General features: G+C 45.1%; 1 protein-coding gene across 4 annotated transcripts in view; it reads right to left on the bottom strand.

Annotated features, from left to right (window-relative positions):
• Positions 1–6: 6 nt before the first annotated feature.
• The window catches only part of ALS2CL (ALS2 C-terminal like), a 57,982-nt gene continuing 34,735 nt past the window's right edge, over positions 7–23,253 (bottom strand). For 3 of the 4 annotated variants that reach the window (XM_007499753.3, XM_056805178.1, XM_056805177.1), the window contains exons 13-26: positions 22,084–22,245; positions 17,452–17,563; positions 15,520–15,597; positions 14,920–15,050; positions 13,401–13,574; positions 12,970–13,066; positions 10,393–10,550; positions 10,203–10,271; positions 7,528–7,701; positions 4,424–4,466; positions 3,424–3,485; positions 2,501–2,650; positions 2,190–2,286; positions 7–1,235 (exon numbers count right to left, since the gene is read on the bottom strand). In XM_007499753.3, the coding sequence (XP_007499815.2) occupies positions 1,155–1,235; positions 2,190–2,286; positions 2,501–2,650; positions 3,424–3,485; positions 4,424–4,466; positions 7,528–7,701; positions 10,203–10,271; positions 10,393–10,550; positions 12,970–13,066; positions 13,401–13,574; positions 14,920–15,050; positions 15,520–15,597; positions 17,452–17,563; positions 22,084–22,245 (1,588 nt within the window). In that variant the 3' untranslated portion in view covers positions 7–1,154. The remainder of the gene's footprint in view (positions 1,236–2,189; positions 2,287–2,500; positions 2,651–3,423; positions 3,486–4,423; positions 4,467–7,527; positions 7,702–10,202; positions 10,272–10,392; positions 10,551–12,969; positions 13,067–13,400; positions 13,575–14,919; positions 15,051–15,519; positions 15,598–17,451; positions 17,564–22,083; positions 22,246–23,253) is intronic. The other variant, XR_470525.3, reaches the window with a different exon arrangement.

Consider the following 23,253-nt stretch of genomic DNA (forward strand, 5'->3'; position numbering starts at 1 on the left):
AGAAGCTCTTACAATAGATATTTATTGGCCTGTGTTCTCAGTGTGGCCAGTGGAGGGTCTAGGGCAGCCTTTCTCCATTCTGGTGCTCCCCAAAAGCCATCAGGTAAAACCCCAGACACCCCCACGGGCCAAGTAAGGAGCAGCAGCAGCAGCTTTTCAAGAAAAACCACCCCATGGCTCTATGGGATCTAGTCTGTCGCCCTCGATTCTGTCCATGGCCCCAGGGGCATGTCTTCCTCTCAGGCCCAGGCCCGCCATCCACGACACGGAGCTGATGACACCAGAAGGCTGTGTGTGAGGAGGCCCTTGAGGAATAAGAGCAGCTCTTATAACTAGGGCCACCAAAAAGGCTACAGCTTAGAAATGGGGGGTGGGGGTGGGGGAATCGTTCCTAAGATTCTTCCCAAGCTTCAGCCAGCTCTCACACTGCCCCTGGCCAGACCTGCTTCTGTTGCCAGTGCTCCCCCTTGTATTATGGCTGGGTCCACCTGAGAGATCGGGCCCTGTGCAGCAGAAGGAGAGGGACGGGGGTTCTGCTTCTCACCCTGTCTTCCCTTGGCCCCTGGGAAAAAGCAGGAGGCCAGAGGAGTGAGGTGTGCGCAGGACAGTCACAGGCTGCTATTCCTGCCTGGATGGCTCAGGCTTGGCTCTGAGCAGAGAATCTAGCCCTTTAGGGCTGTCTGCACAGTGTTAGGTCCTCAAAGGGAGAGACCAGGGTACAAACATTTCAGAATTCTCCGCTGTATCTCACAGTAGCTTTGTACATAATAAATGTTCAATTTCTTTAAAAAAATTGTTTTCAAAAAATAAAGTGCAATATTATTTTCCCCTTAAAAGGATACTATCTTCCCTAGTGGAAGACCCTAGAGTCTGTGTGCCCACTGGGTTGTCCTGGAAAGGGAAGCTGCAAAGGCAAAAGAGAGAAGCTGTCCCTTTCCTGAGGAGTAGCACCCAAATGGGAATGGGCATTTGCCTCAGATGGCCTAGACGGTGTCCGGAGCTCCCTCTGGGGATGGGCGGAACAGACCCTGGTTCTCATAGCCACCTCCTTACTGGTGACTTAATACACGTCATCGGCTCTCTGCACCTGGCTTCTTCCTCTCAGCCTTTGACCTGGCCCAGACCCAGGCCAGATTCCCCTGGGCAGAGCTGAGCTACCACAGGGCCTTCTGATTACGGACTCCAGCCAAGCGATGCAGCCTCATGTCCTCCTTCTGGATGTGTTCATAGCAGGACTGAGAGAGAAGGAGACGGGACAGTGGTCAGCACCTTAGCTCCCAAGGAGAGTGAGCACCTGATGTCCCAAGGCCTGAGGTAGAAAGGTTCTAGATGGCATCTATGAGGAACCCAAGGCCTGAAGAAAGGAAGAAATATCCCATTTTTCCATCATACCAGCCTGCTTCTAGAAAGCACTGGCTTAGGGAGGCCAGGTCCTTATGTTGTAGTCTAAGATCCATCTCAGATAAGGGCAGAGAGAAGAACTAGACCAGTGATTTCATTGGTAAAAAGGAGCTTCCTAATGAGGCAGCCCCTTCTACCAATGCAGCCTGGCACCTTCCCTGCCAACTTCTAGCCTTAGTTGCCAAGGCACTGAGAGAACTTGCCCAGGAGCACACAACAAGGATATGTCAGAGGTGGAACTTGAACTCCAGTCTTCCTAACTTGGAAACTGGCTCTATCTTCTCTAGTAGTGAGGCTTAATAATTGAGATTCATTATCAGGAGTCTTCAATAAAGCTCCTTTCCAAAGATTATGATACCCACAAACCAGAAGACCAAAGGTCCCCTAACCCAACCCCGGAAAAAAGAAAGGAGGAACAGGAGAAATTCAGCTAAACGGCCACTTGTTGAACAACCAATGTTCATGTGCAAAGCTTGAGTCACTGCCATGACTAGACACAACTCAAAACTGACTCCACTGACCTAGAGAGAGATGACCATACATATGGAAGGCAGAATGATGTAGTGGACCTTCTATACATTGCTGGTATGACCTCAAGAATTCATCCCTTTCTAGGGTTCAATTTTGGCATGGTGGAGTGGGGTGTGAAACTACATTATCTGTAAGGTCCCTTCCGGTCCTGACCTGATTCTGTAAATAAAGTAGATCCTTTCCTGGAAAGAGACCAATGAAAAGAAGGAATTCTTTCTTCCATCTTTCCCCTTTTCCCCTTTTCCTGGCTGCCTCACCTCCAGGGCTGTCAGCAAGAAGTCATATAATCCTCCTCTGTGGATGGGATCCATCATGTCCCTGATCAAATGGATTTCTGCTCCCAGGTGCTGGATCCTAGGAAAGAGGTCCAGAGAACTTTCAAGCCCAGGGGCCAGAAAGGAAGGAAGTAGTTTATGATGCCACTGCTGGCATCATGTAGCCTATTCTGTCCTAAGAAGAGAAACTATCCCCCAAACCAGCTGAAAAGATGAAAGGGGCCTATGCTTGACCCTCTGTACATCCAATCTGGGCCAACTTTCCACCGTCCCTGATGTAAGTGTTAGCTTACCTGGCACGGGACACAACGTAGATGAGTAAGGGCAGCAGGTCATCCATAGGAAGCTTATATTCCCTCTCCAGAACCCGGGAAACTGTGTCCTCTATCTCATCGTAAGTCTTCTCAAGCATCTCCAGCTTCTCCCGGGGATCCACTGTGGTGCTATCGTAAGAGAGGTAAGAATAGCTCCCATTTAGGCATCGAGATGGCTCAATGGATAGAGAGCCAGGCCCAGAAGGGAGGTCCTGGATTCAAATTTGACCTCCGATACTTCCGAGCTATGTAATCCTGGACAAGCCACTTGACCCCCATTGCCTAGCCCTCGCCACTCTTCTGCCTTGCAACCAATACAGAGTATTGATTCCAAGACACAAGGTAAGGGTTAAAAAAACAGTGAGTTGGATTTGGAGACAGAAGCTTGTAGAGAGAAGGGGCAGAGATCCTAGCTAAGGATTGGCCCATATACCCAACAGTACAGGTTATGAAAACCTAGAGCAAATAAGGGAATATTGCTAATGAAGTGTAGTTCTTCAGAGAAGAAAAGGACCCCTTGACATAGAAGCTGTTTGTGTAGGGGCATATTTGTCTTCAATATGGGGGAGATGGAAATTTAAGGGACCCATCTCTTGTTTTACTGCCAACTTGTGTGAATGAGCAAATCAGGGTCAAATATCGATGTCTTGTACATCCACTTTAAAAGACTCACTTGATAAAAGTTAAAAAAAAAAAGAACAGAGCAGAATCTTGGAGGAAGCATCGGCATGAACAAGATGGCGGCATTAAGGTCAAGGCTGGCGATGTTTACCGGCATGCATAGGGTTAGGGCAGCAGGCTATTGAGGATGTTCTTCACCCCTCCACTGGAAGGGGAGGATAAGCCACACTGGGTGCACCCAATTCCCATATGGGGTAGTTGACCCTGAAAGGGTGACTCACATGATCTTCTGCAAGCATTCAGTGGCAGAGAGGAAGCACCTGTCTCTAACCAAAGAGTGTCTCTGCAAAGAGACATAAGAACCAAAATTAGTCTTCATCCTGCCCCCTCCCTAACCCTTCCACCAGGTCCATCTAGAAACCAACCCCTCCATTCTGACAATCGTTAGCCCTTACCATCTCCCTTCAAGCCTTGCCCTTTCCCTAGCCCCACTTGACCCCTTGATCCTCAACCTATAACTGGGCCATTGAAGACTCATCATCAAGCCTATGGCCCAGGACCAGTCACATCGGACCTCATCATCTATTTTCTCCTCATAATTTAGCCCAGCAAGTGAGAGCTGAAAAGGTCTTGGAGATCATCTAATCCAACCCATTCACTTTAAGGGAAACTGAGTCAGAGTAGTGACTTGTCCAGAATCCATAGTTAATAAGTGGTAGAGCCAGGACGAGATTCAAAGTCTCCTGACTCCAGTGCTCATTCTACTACATCCTGTCACCTCTCCAATGTCGACAACACAAGGATATTTTTCGTATCTAGGGGGGTCCATCTATCCCCCGAGTTCTTGCTGCCTTCCTCTCCATACAATTAAATCTGACTCTGACTAATCTCTACATAATACCTGTCTCCTCTCTCTCTTTTTTTAAGCCCTCACCTTTCATCCTAGAGTCAATATTAAGTATTGGCTCCAAGACAGAAGAGGGGTAAGGGCTAGGCAGTGGGAGTTAAGTGACTTGCCCAGGGTCACACAGCTAGGAAGGGTCTAAGCCCCAAATTGAACCAAGGACCTTCCGTCCCTAGGCCTGGCTTTCTACCTGATGAATCACCCTGGACCTGTTTCTTCTAAGTAGCCTTCTCTGATGCCACCGACTTCCATGAAACTTTCTCAGTCCCCACTCTATCCCTACCCTGGGCTGATCAGGCCTCCTTGGGGTGTCCCTCTCACTCCTGCCAGAAGTAAGCAGGAGGAGCGTTAGCTCCCTGGGAAGGCAGTCATCTCACCTGATCGGTGGTCAGTGTGAGGTCCTTGAGGGGCCACAGGTGCCTGAAATCAAAGCAAGGGGTTTGAGGGCACAGGAAGAAGACGTGGGCTTTAACTAACAGAAGGGAAGACCTGAACTTCCTGGAGAGCTCAGCAAGCAGATAACAAAACTGAGGCCCAGAGAGAAGTCTGAGACCACAGGATTTCGGGTTGGAAAAGACCTCAGAGATACCTTGTATAAATCTCTCATTTTTAGATTTTCTTTTAAAGGTACAAAGGCCAGACTTGCCCAGAGTTGCACAGATAGGAAGGATCAGAGGATTAAGATCCCATATTCTCTGGCTCTCTCCAGGCCCCACTAAACTATCTGGTGGCCCAGTGGAGCCATGGTCCTGGAGTCAGCACAGACCTCTGTTCAAATCTAGTCTGCAGACCCTTATTGGTGGTCTATAACCTCTGTCTGTCTCAATTATAAGAACAGAATAATTGGAGTACTTAGACTGTAGTATGGATCAAATGAGATAACATTTATCAGGCAATTTACAAACCTGAATGCTATGTAATGCTTGTTATTATCTGATTTTTAGTTTTGTTTGTTTTTAAACACTTACCTTTCATTTCAGAATTAAATACAGAGTATTGGTTCCAAGGCAGAAGAGCAGTAAGCACTGGGCAATGGGGCTTAAGTGACTTCCCCAGGGTCACCCAGCTAGGAAATATCTGAGGCCAGATTTGAATCCAGGACTCCTGTCTCTGGGCCTGGCTCTTCATCCACTGAGATTTGTATTGCTTCTTCAGTGGTTATTATGGTGAAGGTTATGATTGTGAAATGGCTTTTCCAAGGTCCCAGAGAATTAGAAGCCAAGCTGAACCCAGGTCTCCTGACGCCCATCGGGGAGCTTCCCCAATTCTAATTCCTTGGCTCTTCAGTTTAGGGCATTTAAAAACCGGCTCCCACCTGGGAGGGTTTCAATGGGGACCTCCCCCCACAGGGATGACCTCCTCTGGCCCCGTCCATCCCAGACTCCCCATTCTCAAGGCTTCTGACCAGCTGCGGCCCCACATTTTGGGCTTTAAGCCCATCAGTCTTAGCAAACTGTGGAGGAAGCATATTCTTAAATGAAACAAAACACACAAAAATCCCTCCCTTTTTAGCTTATCAAGAAATGGGATTTTGCTAGCCTTTCCAGATGATTCCCTGCGGGCAAGGGCAAGGAGCAAAGTCTGAAGTGCAGCAAGAGTCATGCCAGAACGGAAGTCCGGGGCCCCCCTCCTTTGAAGGGACTGGCCTCTGGGCCCACTTGGGACGGGGTCTTCTCTTGGGGAATGTCATCAAAGGGAGAGCGTCCTTTCCATCGTGAGAAGTGGAAGTCCAAGAAGGACCCCAGCAGTTCTAGACTGCTAACTCCAAATGGCATTTGAGCATATTATGATCATTTCTTTTTTCAAGATTCTTATGAATAAAATCATCATGGCAGAGAACATGGGGAAATATCCCAGAGTGAATGTCTCCAAGCTAGAAATGGTACGAATATGGGCAGCTAGGTAGCAAAGTGGACAGAGCACCAGGCCTGGAGGTGGAAGGTCCTGGGTTCAAATTTGGACTCATACCTCCTAGTTATGTGGCCCTGTTTGCCTAGCCCTTGCCCTTCTGTCTTGAGTTTTTACTAAGATAAAAAGTACATATTTAATAATTATAATAATAAGGGGCAGCTAGGTGGCTCAGTGGATTGAGAGCCAGGCTCAGAATTGGGAAGTCCTGAGTTCAAATTTGGCCTCAGACACGTCCTAACTGGGTGACCCTGGACAAGTCACTTACCCCTAACCCCCATTGCCTAGCCCTTTACCGCTTTTCTGCCTTGAATCCAATGCACAGTATTGACTCCAAGAAGGAAGGTAAGGGTTTTAATAAATAAAAAATAGGGGGATGCTGGGTAGCTCAGTGGATTGAGAGCCAGGCCTAGAGATGAGAGCTCCTAGGTTCAAATCTGGCCTCAGACACTTCCTAACTGTGTGACCCTGGGCTAACCCTTCTCTTCTCTTGTGCCTTGAAACCAATACACAGTATTGATTCCAAAACAGAAGGTAAGGGCCCAATAAATAATTGAATGAATAAGTAAATAAATGAATGAATGAATGAATAGATAAATAATAGATAAATTGCAGAATACACTATTAGTCATTCATTTTTTTTCCTTTGAAACTATCCCTTTCTTGCTCTACGACAAATCCCAGTCCTAGTCACAAGGGGAACAGGTTAAGGTGAATGCACAGCCCATGCCCTTGGGAAATAGTGCGCTCATTACATGGGACTCTAGGCGAAGGGGCTTTTCAACTATAATAATGGGAGGAGAGTGTCCACAAGGAAAGCGATGCTAGAAAAGTGCCCATCATCTAAGATGGAAGCCAGGATGCCTAGACAGATGGATGGCACAGAAGGGGAAGATGGCAGGGCCGGGCCAGTGCTCCCATAAGTGCCACCAACATGGTAGTGGTACTGTTACACAGGAAGAGAACCCTGGGATGGGAGTCAGAGGGCCTGGGTCCAAGCTATGCATAGAGGCAACCTAACCTCTCTACGCTCCATTTCCTCACTGGTAGCCAGTTGTAAGTCTATGATAATAAATGTCTGGGGGAGAGGAAGATGGCCAAGCATTCGCTGAAAGAAGAGGCCAGACTGTATGGGATTGCATGGCTTCCCTGCACACTGTTGGTAGTGACTGACCCTCTGCAATCTCAGTGGCATTAAAAAATGGAGGTAGATGGATATTCCAAACATTATTTGCTCTGAAAAATCAACACAAATATGTAAAGGACATTGAAGAAAATATGTAGTTCTGGGCAACTGGGTAGCACAGATGATAGAGCACCAGGCCTGGAGTCCAAAGGACCTGGGTTCAAATCCAGCCTCTTCCTAGCTGTGTGACCCTGGGCAAGTCACTTATTCCCAATTGCCTAGCACTTATGACTCTTTTGTCTTCGAGTGGATACTAAGACAAAAGGTGAGGTTTAAAAAGAAACGAGTGGTTGTACTCTAGTGGGAGGGAGAATGGGGGCAAGCCCAAGAAGGGGTCCTTTGGGATCTGGGGCAGGAAGGAGCCAGAAGGCGGGGGGCCGCACTCACTTGTGCACATCCAGGCATTCCAGCAGCTTGGTATCGGGGAAGAGGCTCAGGTCAGATATCCCCTGGCTGTAGAGGTTGTCTTCTTTCTCATGGTACAACATGTAGAGCATGAAGAGTTCGGGATAGAAGCAGGGCAGGATGAGTGGCAGGACCAGCCTGTACGCCTCAGGGTGGCTGCGGGAGAAAGGAAGAGTTCGCTGGGTACACACCTGCAGGGATGAAGGGATGATGGTGGAGAGCAGGGGAGAGGCTCACTCAGGCCCGGCCCACAGCCTGTCCTTGTCGTGGAGTCACCTTCGGCTGAGTCTGACTCTCGATGACCCCATTTGAGGCAAAGATACTGGAAAGGTTTGCCATTTCCTTCTCCAGCTCATGTTACAGATGAGGAAACTGAGGCAGGCAGTTAAGTGACTTGCCCAGGTTCACCCGGCTACTAAGGGCCTGAGGCCAGATTTGAGCTCGGGAAGACGAGTCCTCCTGACTTCAAGCCCAGCACCTTCATCCACGGCGCCACTCCGCTTTCCCTGTGAGCGCAGGGCCACAGATACGCCCTCACTAAAAGAGGGAGCGCAGCCTTTTCTTCTTCAACCACCCCCAAAATAGATGCAGAACAGTTTAAACTTCCCAAAACAAGCATTTTTAAAATCTGATCTTCCCAGTGACGGTGTATGAAACAAGGGGTCCTGGTCCCCCACTTTTACCAGAGAAGAGCATTAAAGGCTTTCTGAAGTCCCAGCCGGCTCTATGACCCAAAAGTCATACCGAGGCTACACAGAGTGGAGCAGCAGGCTTCATTAAGACCTCCGGACAGCCCAAGGCTCTCTCTGCCAGGTTCCATGTTAGTTCAGGGAAGGGAGGAAGAGGCAAGAGGCTCCTGAACCTTGGGGCTCAGTGGCAAGTATAAATCCCCTCTTGGGCTTTTACTATCTGAAGGACCTTAAGTAAGCCACTTCACCTCTGAGGGCCTCGTTTTCATTACCTATACAATGAGGGAATTTAATTAAATGGCCTGGAAGATCTAACTCAAGTCTATGAGCCCCTGTTTAAAAATGGTGCAGCCTAGGGGGCAGCTGGGTGGCTCAGTGGATTGAGAACCAGTCCTAGAGGATGGGAGGTCCTAGGTTCAAATGTGGCCTCAGACACTTCCTAATGTAAAAATGGAAATTTGAACCCTAGACTTCAATCCCCAGAAGTCCTTGGTATTTCCCAGAATTCCCTATAATCTCACCTGGGCGAGATCACAATTAATATTTAACTGGCAGTAATGCCTCCCACGGCCCTCTCTGCTCAGCCATTGCAATGATGTAGTAAGTAGCCTTTGAATGGGCTAATCAGCCCTGGGCACATGGTTTATTATTTTATATCCTTGATTTCTAATAATCCTTAATAATTGTCATAAAATATAATATTTTATTACTAGATACTAATTTAATTTTTACACTAGCTGTGTGACTATGGACAAGTCACTTAATTCCCATTGCTTAGACTTACCACTCTTCTGCCCTGGAACCAGCCCTCACATCTAGCCCTGACCACTCTTCTACCTTGGAACCAATACACAGGATTTATTCTAAGGGTTTAAAAGAAAAAGGTGCAGACTGTGACATGAGGGAAGGGGCCTACCCTGGCAGAGAGCAGGATTTCCCCATGAGGACTTAGTAAGAAAACGGCAAGGGGACAGCTGGGTAGCTCAGTGGATTGAGAGTCAGTCCTAGAGATGGGAGGTCCTGGGTTCAAATATGACCTCAGACACTTCCTAGCTGTGTGACCCTGGGCAAGTCACTTGACCCCCAATGCCTAGCCCTTACCACTCTTCTGCTTTGGAACCAATACACAGTATTGATTCCAAGATGGAAGGTAAGGGTTTAAAAAAAAAAGAAGAAAAGAAAACAGCAAGAATCTGACCCCCCATCAAAGAAAAGTTTAAGCTAGCCTCCTAGCTAGGTAGGAAGGACAATAACACACCAGGGAAAAATACAGCAGGAAGATACGGAAAAACTGAGAGCCAAGACAAGGCACATACCAAATGCAGGCAGGACTCAACCAAGTGGAGACTGTTGAAATCTGTGGATCTGGCTTTCGGGAGAGGTTCCAACCTTCTGTGCCCCCTCCAAGACTGAGCTACCCCTCTTCTCTGCCCCCCAGCCTTTTCCCAAGGACTCCTCTGGAGCTGAGGCCCAGAATGTGAGATTAAGATCAGAGAATTTAGAGCTGGAGGTACCTTAGAGACCAGCCAGTCCAAGCGGCCAAATCCAGCCAACAGGCCTGGTCTGCATTGACACTGGGGGAAAAAACAAACCCAACACTCTTCGCTTGCAGGCAGTCCGAAAACAAGCAGTTGGCAGGCCTTTGCCAGGCTCAGGACTGGCCCAACTTCTTTGTCTTACAGTCTTACAGAGGAGGAAACTAAACTAAAGCTCAGGGTCTCATAGTTAGAAGAACTGAGACTCAAACTGGGCTTCGGAGACTCAACCCCAACTGCCTTTCCACTTGACCTCTCTAGGAGGGAAAAGTCAAGGGCCCAAGTCAGCCGCATGCAAGAAACTTGTAGTGGGTTGGATCCTGTCTCCAGGAAGTCGGATCCTGTCTCCAGGAAGTCGGATCCTGTCTCCAGGAAGTCACATCCCAGGAAGCCAACTCAGAAACACCAAGATGGAGTGGCGAAACTTGGCTACCTTTTTTCGTTTCCTTCATTCTCCTCCCGAGTCAGGTTCTGCTGTTTCAAGGCGACACGCAACATCCCCCTACGAATCAATGAGAAAAGGAACAGCTTTTCTACCCCCTTCCCTTAGAATCTCAAGAGTTCACCCCACCCTGAGCTGGAAGTTATTTTGAAAGTCGTCTTAGAAGCCACCCCCAACTTACTGATAGAAGGCCCAGATTTCCTTGGCGTGGTGTTTCACCTCCTCCTGGGCCAAGACCAGCAGATGCTTGTTGGCCCCAATGCCAGAGTAGGTGGCCTGGAAGGCCAATGTCAGCAGCTTCAGCAGTTTCCCCAGAGGGTGCACTGAAGATTTCAAGGCCTGCACAGGAAAGGGATGGTTCTGCTCTCCCTCAGAGAATCACAAAATCTCAAAGCTTCCCTTTATCATTCATTGCCTAGCCCACTTAATCTAAGGCATCAGACCTTTAGGGCATTCCTAGGTACTTTATGAACAAGTTTGGGCAGTGTTGAGTGCCCCCATTTGTCCTTTGTAAAGAAAGCAAGGAAGATGGGAGGTCCCCAGTTCAAGTGTAGCCTCAGGTACTTTCTAGCCTAGCTATGTGACCCTGGGAAAGTCATTTAACCTCAGTTGCTTAGCCCTTGCAGCTCTTTGCCCTGGAACCAATACCATCAGTTCTATGAAAGAATGTATAAAGGAAGGAAGGGCAGAAGGGAGAGGGGAAAAGTGTGTGTGTGTGTGTGTGGGGGGGGGATAGGAGAGGCAGGAGAGAAGAAAGAAAGAAAGAAAGAAAGAAAGAAAGAAAGAAAGAAAGAAAGAAAGAAAGAAAGAAAGAAAGAAAGAAAGAAAGAAAGAAAGAAAGAAAGAAAGAAAGAAAGAAAGAAAGAAAGAAAGAAAGAAAGAAAGAAAGAAAGAAAGAAAGAGAAAGAGAAAGGAGGAAGAGAAAGGAGGAAACATAGGACCTTAGAACACAGGATGTCAGAATTAAAAGGCTCTTAGAATATAGAAAATCAGAGTTCAAAAGGAACCTTAAACATAAAACAGGTTTTATGACTCCTAATTCAGTGCTCTACACTGAGGAGAGAATGGGAGAAGGGGAGACAAAGTTTAGGGAAGACCTGAGTTTAGTCTGGGCTTTGCTATAAAATCCCTGTGTGACATTTTGTTGAAAGTGCCTAAAATAGCCTTCTTTTGTAGGGAAGAACTCTTGAGTTTGGGTTTTCCTCTGCCATTGGATGAATCTAATTTGTTTTTCCTTATAGAACTGCCCAAAGCACTATGAAGTCAAGTGATTTGCCCAAGATTACACAACCATGTGTCAGAGGCAAGCCTTGAACTCAGGTCTTCTGGACTTTTGACACCAACTATCTATCTCCTATGCTACCTCCCTTCACTGGTGAATTAATCCTAGAGCTCTTGTGCTATAAGGGGAAAGAAAGCAGAAAGGGAAAAATAAAGAGGGAGAACTGACCAGAACAAACCACCCAGTTACAATGGCAGAGCACTGGGAGATCTCTAAGCTCAGAGGGTCAAGAAGGCTCAAGATCCAGGGGCTGAGTGCCCCATGGTACCACCCTTTCTCTAGGGAAAGGTATGATTCTTAAGGGCAGGATCAAGCTAGATCCAGGCTCCAAGTACCACTGCCTGATGCCTGGCTTATTAGTGGGACAGTCTCTCTCTGAACCCCCTCCCAACACCAAACCAAGGGAATAAACAGCCCCAAGAGTAAACTCTGAAGACTGTGCTGCCCCAGGCCACTTCACTGCCTCCTCTGTCCACATCACCAACTCTGAATCAATCCAAATAGAGTGTGTCCATCGCTTGGGCACTGTACAAGAACTCTGCGTGGTTAGCAAAGCCTGTAGCTTCCATATCTCATCTTACAAATGAGGTAACCCTAAATGTTCTGATAAAAGAGATCACTTCCTGTTCTCACTCTTTGCCTCCCAACCACAAAAGACTCACTTTTCCTACATGATCAAGAAGGAAGAATGCATGAATGAATGAATGAATGAATGAATGAATGAATGAATGAAAATGTTCACTCTCATTAAGATAGGGTGGACAGCAGGAAAAGCAGGAGGAATGAATGGATAGATGGGTGGATTGATGGGTTCATTCATTTATTCATACAGGCCTGAGAGCAGGAAGAGCAAGTTGGGAATTCAAGATCCAAAGAAGATTTAAAAAATAACAAAAAGGTAAAAGTCTCTGGAGGTATAGGAGAAAGATCTGTTTCCAAGTAGCTGATGTCTCACACCAAACTTCATGGAGTTTTCTCATAGATCAGGCAGAACCTACAAAGACCATAAGCTTTGACTCCGATCCTTTAGTCTTCTTTCCATTCTAAGCCTCAGTTTTCTCATATGTAAAATGGGAATAACTTCTGCTCAGCCAGCCTCTTAGTGAGAACCAAGCCAAACATTAACAATAATAAAGATACTAACATTTTATATAGCATTTTAAGGTTTTCAAAATTCTATACCTCTTCTGATCCTACCACCCACTCTTTACAACAGGAATTATCTCCATTTTACAGATAAGAAAACTGAGGCTCAGAAATGTTATATGGCTTACCTATTGTTATAAAACTAATAAATGTGAATCCACTATGCCCTTGATTCTAAATTCAGTGGTCTTTCCATAATACCAGGTCTCTTTGAAAAGCATAAACCAAGGCCCTATTATTCATGTTTCCTGTGAGCAGCTGCCTGTGGGAGCCAGAATAGAAACCTGACGGAGACACAATCCCACCCCCATTCCCACCATCCCCCATTACTTTCTGTAGGTAGAGTTGGAGGGATTCTGGTTCCTGGTGTGTTGGCAGTTCTGCAAGTATGTCCTTGATCTTTGCTGAGACTTCATCCGGGTTACTTCTGGGACCCAGAAGACACCAAAACATCTCATGGAATTGAACATCCTAAGGAGAAGGGCCCCACTTCCTGGCCTTGTCTCTCGCCTCCCTCCTCTGAGTAGGGACTTCTCCTTTTCCTGCTCCCCCTCAGAGCCCAGCACAAGACTGGACACACAGAAGGCCTCCGTAAATAAAGTGGAATGAGGGTGACTGGATGAGAGACGCAACCTTCCCACCCATCCATCCATCCTTCCATCTATCGGTCCAAGAATGAGAGTAGGAAGGGGAAGCTTCCCTTAGAAGATGGCCTCTTGTCTTCTGTTCCCACTTTTGGGGCAGCCTAACTCCATCCTTACCTATCACAGAAGAGATACTCCTGGGATTTCCGGAGCTCCTTGGCTGTCTGGATATGGAAGCCCAAGAAAACTTCTTGAGATTCCTCTGGACAGTTAGAGTTGATGAACTCTTGGAACTGCTGGTAGATGCCTTGCCATCGGCTCTCCACAGGAAAGGCATCTATCCCCAACTGGCTGGAGACAGAGAAAGAAGGTCTGGCTCACATCTCCAGCCTCCCCCACAAATAGTGGAAGTCAGCCATGGCACACATCATGGCTCTGGGAGGGCCAGGGAAAAGGAATGTCAAGGGACAGGAAGACCAGCAAAGAAGAAGAGATAGAAGAGATCAGAAAAAGAATAATGTCCTAGGCAATGGGATTAGAAATTGTGCCTGATTAAGTAATCAAGGAGTAGCTGAATTGAGGAAGACAGGCAGAAATGAAACAAGGCAAAAATAATAGAAAGAATAAGAAATAATAATATAATATATAATAGTAAATAAATAAAGGCTGGTGAAGGTAGATAAAAAAAAGGCAGGGAGGGTAAGATTAGAGAGGGCAAAAACAGGAGCCAGAGAGTCACACTATCTCTTGAGGAACCTTTTCCCCACTCATCCTAGGTCCCCTAAGTCTGATAGAGTTCATTGTTCTGGCCACAGCCATCCATTTAATGCCACCCCCCCCCATCCTTCTTCCCCAGTTAAAGAATCCCCTAAGTAAGAGGCCAGCAATTGGGAAAATGGGCTACCCATTCCTCAATGCAAAGGCCAAGTTGTTCCCAGTCCTCCTATTCTCTACAGCCCCAAGTAACTGGTAAGGACAATGACCCAGCAGCTCATTTTAGGGCAATGCCAAGGATTCAGCTGCCAGTATGTTGTGTGAAAAGAGAGGGGAAGGAAGGAGAAGGAAGCATCTATAATTAGAGCCCTATGGGCTCCCCTGGGCCATTCTACTACTTTCTGTCCCATCACCCCTAACTTCTGCTATTAAGGACATAAACCAAGCTGGGGAGGGGAATTTAGAGAAGGGAAGTCTATGGAAGAGAAAGCAAACCAACTGAGGGTTCCCAAAATGCAAAATGAAATGTCCCACGTTGAATTTGCTGCCTGGGGCTTGACAACAATGGTGGCATCTTATCCACTAAACTAGATGGAAACTAAGGTTCCTTGGCTTATTTACAGTCTATGCCCTAAAGTGTGTTCCCATTGCAGCATTTGATGTTTTCTATCCTAAGCTCCAGCATTGTTTTTTCTAGGGCGCCTTCAAGTTCTGAGATTCTATGGTCATGGCACAAGGTACCTTCTAGTCCCTTTTATCTCGTAGGATATTTGATGTAACACTTCCACGTCCTTTGGATGTATTAGTCTAACATTCTCTGGATTCTGTCATCTACCTAGAGGAGCCACTTGGAATCTGTAGGGTCAAGCCTACTTTCCTTGATTCAAGAGAGAAAAGGACAGTTCCCTGGTAATATTCAAATGAGATGTAAAGATTCAGGAACAGGGTTAGGGTCCCAGAGCTAAAAGATCTGGGTTCTCACCGTTTACAGGTATGCATGGGATCCAGAGGGTGAGCAGTTGTCTCCAGAACCCCCTGGGTATGGAAGCCCCTACCGATCCCAGTACTGAAGGAGGCTTTTAGGAAGTAGCCATTAGGGAAAGTGATCTTGCCCTAGAACAAAGAGAGAACAAAGGAGGGATGTTATGCTTGGGAGTTGGTACTTCCTCTTTATGGAAGACACTCTTCCATTTGGAGCTAACCTCCTGGCCTTTAATAAGTACTTCTTCATTGTTGATTAATTAATTGGTGTTGTCAGTAGAAAGATCCTGGAGCAGAGCTCCAGAGGTAGCTCAGTGGATAGAGAGTCAGGCTGGAAGACAGGAGGATCTGGGTTCAAATTTGACTTCAAACACTTCCTACCTGTGTGACCCTGGGCAAGTCACTTAACCCCTATTGCCTAGTCCTTATCACTCTTCTGCCTTGGAACCAATACATAGTATTGATTCTAAGACAATCTAAGATAATGGAAGACAAGTATTTAAAAGAGTAATAATTCTGACATGGGGGAATTTAAATAACCTTACTCCCAAGTCCAAAGCTATAATCTTATCTACTGAATAGCTGAATGGAAGATGCTCACCTTTCCTATGTAAGCCAGGTCTCTTGTGAAGCTGCCCTCATAGAGTGAGTCATCTTCCAGCAGGAGTATCCCAGGACCCTGGTAGAGATACAGGAGGAGAAACTTGTGAGTACTTAAAAAGAGTATTAGCAGTTAGGACTAGAGACAGGAGAAGGACCTGAGTTCAAATTTGACCCCAGATACTTCCTAGCTGTGCCACTTAACCCTTATTGCCTACTCCTTGTCATTATTCTACCTTGTGTAAAAATAAATTACAGTGAATTGATTATTGATTATAAACTGATTTAGATACTCTGCTTGTTATGTTTACAAAGTATCTTCAGTTTATCTAATTGAAGTGAAGCTCATAAGTGAACTTCTCTTCAGGGCCAGGTGCAAGGATGCAAAGGAGACTCTTGTTATATAAAGACAAACTATTTATTGAGAGTATAAGGATAAAAAAAAAGGATTTCTAACTCTAAGGGATTCTAACTCCATCCAAATAAAACTCCCTGGCTCCACAAGGAACCACTTCTCCTGTTTCCACAGGCTACAATGATCCTTCCTGATCTGAGTAACCCAAATTTTCACTATTCTACAATAGACTAACACTATTATCCTTATAATTCTTAGCTTTGTCTCCAAGCTATAAAAATAACAAAGGCTAGCTGGCTGAGCCTCAGCAAGAACCAAGATAGGACTCTGAGCTTTAACAGACTCAGAGACCAAACCAAATCAAGTATTTTTTTGGTCTTCTCAGATAGAAAACAATCTATGAAAACAGCAATAGATATTCACTAGTGTTTCCCAAGTTAGAAAAAGAAAACACTTAGCTCCTTCAGATCTTTCCCTCCTTTCCTTCTACCTCAGATAGTGAGGAGTGAGATAGAAAAGAAATCACATCCTGAAGCCCCCAGAGAGAGAGAGAGAGAGAGAGACTAACTCTGCCAACTGCCAAGGACCAACTGCCCAACTGCCAGAGAGCAACAGTCACACCCAGAGAGCAACTGTCACAGAAAAACTGTTAAAATTGACAGTGACACTTTGTCTCAGCTCTGTTTGAAACTCCAATTCTTTCTCAAGCCAGCTTCTCTACTTCTTATTTCTAAACTAATATAACAAGACTTAATTTCTAATATCATCCTTATACTCGGAACCTATATCAATTCTAAGATAGTAGGTAAAGGTTAAAAAAAAGTGTTAGAAACTGATTAGTGTCAAAGAAGAATCAGACAAGCTATTATAATCACTGTTGTCTATGCAGTAGGGTTTATAAAGTACAACCCTGTGAGATAGGTAATGCAAGTATTATTTTTCCTATTTGACAGAGGAGGAAACTGAGGCACAGAAATTTACTTGCCCAAAGTCACATAGAGCTAAAAGGTAAAACTCAAACACAGGTCTTCTGACTCCTAGCCCAGAGCTATTTTCAGCAGAGTGCAAGAATTTTCATGCCTCTTATATAGAAGAGCAAACCAAGCTTAGAGAAATAGTGGATTGCTCAAGATCACTCAGCTAATCTAACTCAGGATCTTCTCATATGCCAAAGGGATAAGTCATTTGAAAGGTACATATATTATTTTCAGTGCAGGGAGAACTACTGGAAAATTGCTTCTGACTAATGGAAAACAAGACACCTCCAAGTCTGGGGACCTCAAAACTTAAGAAGTCACCCATGCTCCATTGTTGGAGAGATCCCTAGAGAGCAAGCTAATCAGGAATCTTCCCCATGGCTTTCCAAATGTATACATTTGCTTTATTTTGTCAGCTTTCTAAATGTGTTTTTCTTTTCTCTAATTCCTCAGCACTTTACAAGCCAAGCTGACGTTGCCAATTGTGGAACAAAATTGGGAATTAGTGCTTGGCTTAAATATCAAGTTTTGCTTCTTTTTCTTTGACTCTTTAAATTTTATGGTTTATTTAAAAAAATGTAAAACAAGTTGAATGACTTACCACCATCTTGTCTGCATGGAAAGTCCTCTGGTAACAGATGCCAGACTGAGTGACCACAATGCCCTGCCCATGCCGGTGGTCAGCCTGCCACATTCCAATGTAACGCTCCCCCCTGAAGGATGAGACACAGAGAACCCTGTTTATGTGTGTGTGGAGGGGGGGTGCAAATTGAATTTAAACCATTGCCCATAGTCAACACACCCCCAACTCCCTGTGATAATACAGTCAGTTCTTGAATGGAAGGAGTGGCTGCTGTTGGTGAGGGGAATAGCACACAGCAGTCTAGCCATGTGGAATCCTAGTCAAAGATGAAAAAAATCAGAGACAGCTAGAAATTCCTCCAGAATCCTTACACTTCCCTTTCCTCAATTTCTGCCCTTTAAAGGCAATGAGTTATAAAATAAAGAGCATGGGGTTTAGCGCTTGGAGTCTTGAGTTCAAATCCCAGCTCTGACACACATAATCGGTGTGATCTGGAACAGATAAATGCCTTCATCCTTCTGAGCCTAAGTTACTTTATCTGTAAAATGGGGATATCCACTGTCAACCCCACAGATTTAGCATCAGGAAGAGGCTTCATAAACCATAAAACACGATAGGAATGGAATGGGGTGGGACGTATTATTTTAGCCTGGACAAGAATGGCAACCAGACACCTTCCTAGAAGAAGGATGTAAGAATGGAGAGAGCAGGGTCTTAGGGTCTTTAGGCTTAAGGTTAAGAGCCTCCATATCTTACTAGCTATATCCTTGTGAGCCTCAGTTTCCTCAAGTGTAAAACAGTGGTCCATAATGCCATGAACTCTACCAACCTCACAGAGTTGTTGAGAGAAAAGTATGTCAGAAAACACTATGAAATGACATTATTCTTCTCAATTGGCAATGACAGCTAATATGTCTATTGCACTTAACAATGTGCCAGGCACTGGGCTAAGCACTTTACAATCATTATCTCACCCCATCCTCACAATAACCCTTATAGGGTAGTATTGTCCCCAGCTTCCTAGATGAGGAAATTAAGGCAAACAGAGGCTAAGTGTCTTGGCCAAGGTCACCCAGCTAGTAGGTATCTGCAAGAATCTGAGTTCAGATCTTCCTGATTACAGCCCTAGAACCTTATCAGTCACTGCCCTATCAACAGCTACACAGCAAGAGACCCAAACAAGGAAAGGAATAGATGAAGCTTTTGGGGAGGGAAGAGGGATATAAGGAAAAGAGTTCCTAGGAATGTTTAGCAGGATGGAGATGGCTCTAGAGCGGGCTGCCAATAAGTAAACCAATTCACAAATATTTGTATTCTGAATTTAAGCGAATTATCCTTATCTTCTATCTTAGAATGAATACTGTATTGTTTCTAAAGCAGACGAGTGGTAAGTACTAGGCAATGGGAGTTAAGTGACTTGCCCAGGGTCACACAGCTAAGAAGTATCTGAGGCCAGATTTGAACCTCAGACCTTCTCCATCCACTGAGCCACCCAGCTGCCCCTACACCTTTTATTTCAATAGCATTGGTCTTCATTCAATGTCTTCTCTTATCCTCTTGACCAAATCTTTGAGAGAAAGAAATTTCGGGCATTTTTCTCCACTTTGCTAGTGGAGGAAAAAAATGTGGTTTAGAAAAGTTTCATCTTGTCAACTTTGGAAAGGGGTAGAGAAAAGGGGAGGGAGACAACATGAATCATTTAACCATGGAAAACTTATGTGTAAATTTGTTACTAGAATAAAATAAAGAAAGAAAATGTTTAAAAAGAAAAGTTTCAACGTTTCATCATAGTCTTAATGTTAAATGGTTTACTAGGCATGAGAACAGAGGTTTAGAGATAGAAGGGACTTCAGAGATCATTTAGTCAAGTCTCCTTTCATAGGCAAGGAACTGAGGCCCAGAGAAGTAAAGCAGTTTGTGAAAGGTCACACAGGAGCATACCTGAGATTTGAATCCAGGTCCTCTGACCCACAAGGCTACCTCACTCATTTATAGAGGAGGAGTCTGAGGATCAGACAAGAGAATGGATTTGCCCAATAGCAGAGCCAGGGATCCCCAGTTCCAGTCCAGGGCTCTTTCCGCCATGCTTTCCTGACTCACCCAAGACAAGCATGAGGGAAGGAGCAAACTCTTTGATTCCTGACTGTCAATTGCCCAATGTGGAAGCATAAAGCATTGAGAAGTCATAAAGTTAGAGCTGAAAGAGACCTTTAAGGCCATTGAGTTCAAACCCACTCATTTTAAGAATGAAGTAATGAAGCACAAAATGACTCATGTAGCTAGTAAGTGTCTGAATCAAGATTTGAACCCAGGTCTTCCTGACTCCAAATCCAGTATTACTATGACATGTATGCTGCCCCTCATTCTAATCAATTTTCTAACAGCATCCTGGTCTGAGATGCTTGTCTGAGATCTTCTTAGAAATAGGAAAATCTAGGAGAACAGCTGAGTGACTCAGTGGATTGAGAGCCAGACCTGGAGACAGGAAGTCCTGGGTTCAAATATGACCTTAGACACTCCCTAGCTGTGTGACCTTGAGCAAGTCACTTAATTCCCACTGCATAGTACTTATTGCCTTTCTGTCTTAGATCCCATATGCAGTATTGATTCTAAGATGGAAGGTAAGGGTTTTAAAAAAAGAGAAGAAATAGAAAATTATGGATGGCTAAGTGGCTTAGTAGATAAGGAGCCAGAACTAGAGATGGCTCAAATCTGGCCTCAGATACTTCCTAGCTGTGTGACCCTGGGCAAGTCACTTAACCCCCATTGCCTAGCCCTTACCACTCTTCTGCCTTGGAACCAGTACTTAGTACCAATTCTAAAGACAGAGGTGAGGGTTTAAAAAAAAAAAAGAATGGAAAGTCCAATCCAATTTTCCTTGAGTAGGAAACTTAATCAAAATAGAGTGTATTTAATTCCCTCTGACAGAACAGGAAGCTAGATCATGCTGGCCAAACTAAGAGTGCCTTGTTTATTGTTGACCAAAGGAAGTGGGAATGCCTTTTTTGTAAAGAAAACCAAGAGAAGGATCCTTTGTGAAGGAGCCAGAATGGGGGCTCTTAGCCCCTTTTGTGCCATGTACCCCTTCCTTTTTTAGAATAATGTTTTAAAATTTATAAAACCGAGAGGAGTTAAACGGACTATAGGGAAATGCAGATATCGGAATTATTTCTAAAAACAAGCCCATGAGCCCCGAGTTAATTAAGAGCCCTTGCATTAGAGGGAAGAGCAGAGATTCACTCTCTGAGTCTGGGCAGGCGTTAGGAACAGAAATTCAGTCTAATGATTCCACAAAACCCCAACGGAGTCCATGAGCTTCTGCTTTCTCCATTGCTACAGAATCTCCTCTTCGGTTTCATGAAGACTTTTGAAGCACTGATTGGGCCCTGCTTCCCTGACTTAGCTGGAAGGAGGAATTCCGCTGGAGCAGAACCCCTCTTGGAGCAGATACTTGCACATTTGTTGAATTACGTGTATGACATATGGGACTGAAATGTACATCTTCCACCCATCTCCTTTCCCAATATATCTGATCTGCTTCCTAGCCACTATAAAGAGCATATAAGTAGGGGTAGCTGGGTAGTTCAGGGAATAGAGAGCCTGGAGGACCTGGGTTCAAATCTGATCTCAGATACTTTCTAGCAGTGCGACCCTGGGCAAGTCACTTAACCCCATTTGTTTAGCCCGTACAGCCCTTCTTTCTTAGATTTGTTACTAAGATAGAAAGTAAGGATTTTTTAAAGAGCATATCACCAATCATGTGTTTTAAGTATCTCCTTAAATCAGTTGTCTCTCTGTACGTGCCCTCTTTTCCCCATCAGACTAGGAGTTTTCTCTCAAGCAGCAGGGTCACAAAAACAGATGTCATCTTTCCCTCTTAAGCTACAGATTCCTCCTGAGGATGTGTTTCTTTCTCAGACCAAGAGATCCCTGAGGACGAGGACGGTTTTCCTCCCAAGTCTCACATTTTGTCCAGGAGGCAGTGACAGGCAGATGAATTGGCTGCTAATAATCCAGGGGATGGGGCAGCCAGGTGGATCAGTGGAGAGAGTACCAGTTGGGAGAAACTGAGTTCAAATCTGACCTCAGAAACCTCCTAGCTATGTGACTTTGGGTAAATCATTTAACCCTATTTGCCTAGCCTTTGCCCTTCTGTCTTAAGAGTTTTTACTAAAGACAGAAAGTACAGACTAAAAATAAATAAATAAATAGATGAACGAACAAACAAATGAATAGATAAATAAATAAATGAAAAAATGAATGAATGAATAAATAAATAATTGAATGAATGAATGAATAAATAAGGGGTAGCTGAGTGGCTCAGTGGATTGAAATCCAGGCTCAGAATTGGGAAGTCCTAGGTTCACATCTGGTCTCAGACACTTCCTAGCTGTGTGACTCTGGGCAAGTCACTTAACCCACATTGCCTAGCCCTTACCATTCTTCTGCCTTGGAACCAACCCACAGTATTAATTCTAAGACAGAACATGAAGGTTAAATAAAAACAAATAAATGAATGAATGAATGAATGGATGGGTAGATAGATAGATAGATAGATAGATAGATAGATAGATAGATAATCCAGGGGAAGCTGGGTCTCTGGCATCCTGTGATCTATGAGGAAACTCTAACCCCACTGAAGGCCATTACCTGTCTTTGTCTTCCCAGACCCCATATCCATTCTTCTTGTCCCTGTGCCAGTGCCCCATGAACTTGAAGGGCTGCGAAGCCTGAGGGGAGCTCTCAAGGACCCCAAACCCTTGCCGCAGGTTGTCTCGGAAGTAGCCTTTGTATATAGACTCATCGGCATACCTGAAGGGGAAGGAGAGGTCTGTAGGTCAACAAACCCCAGGATGCCAACACTCATTGGCTATCATGCTATCTGTCCTAAACAAGAGCTCCACATCCCTATGGCAAGAGGACTGGGACGGAGACCCTTCAGAACCTACTGTCAACAAGACAGTTCATAGGTGCTATTTCTACCCATCAGTACATTGAGAAATATTCCAGTCCCCAACCATAGACTAAGCCATAGAATGAATGTTGATGCTGTTGGCCCTCCTTGGAGAGTAGCCATGGCAGAGAGTCTTACCTCCCCTCACTAACTGAGAATTGGGCAGGGAACTTACTGAGGGCCACTTTCTACCAGAACCCCCCAATCCCACTGGGCAAGGGGTCTCCCCTCTCCTTCCCTATGCTCAGCTGCTACTGAAGGCCAGCAATAAGGAGCAATAATGAACCCAAGGTTAATCAGGCAAGAACATGTTTAAAGGAAATGTAACTGCTCTCTTCAAATAAGTGAAGATCTCTCATGTTATAAAGAATAGGTTGATGGGCAACTAAATGGTTCATTGGATAGAGAACCAGGACTAGAGATGGGAGGTCTTGGGTTCAAATCTGGCCTCTGACATTCCCTATCTGTGTGATCATCGGCAAGTCATAAACTCATTGCCCCATCCTTATTACTCTTCTGCCTTGGAATGTATTGATTCTAAGATAGAAGATAAGGTTTTGTTTGGTTTTATTTTTAAAGGATTAGGATGCTTCTAAGAGAGCAGCAAATTTTAGCACCATATGAGGAAGATTGTCTTAATGATTTATGGTGCCTACAAGTTGAATAGTTTATCTTGTAAAGCAGCAATTCTCTATTACTGAAGATACCCAGTTGGAGGCAAGATAAATATTTCTAGGGGTGAGGTAGAAGGGATTCCTGCTAAGGTTCAAGTTGGACAAGCTTGCCTCTGAGACCTCCTTCATCTAAGATGCCACCATCCTCCCCTAAGGTTCATGCCTCTTTCTCTTGTTTGAGACACTAATGAG

This window comes from Monodelphis domestica, chromosome 7 (genome assembly GCF_027887165.1).
Source record: "Monodelphis domestica isolate mMonDom1 chromosome 7, mMonDom1.pri, whole genome shotgun sequence".
In the NCBI taxonomy this organism is placed as follows: domain Eukaryota; kingdom Metazoa; phylum Chordata; class Mammalia; order Didelphimorphia; family Didelphidae; genus Monodelphis; species Monodelphis domestica.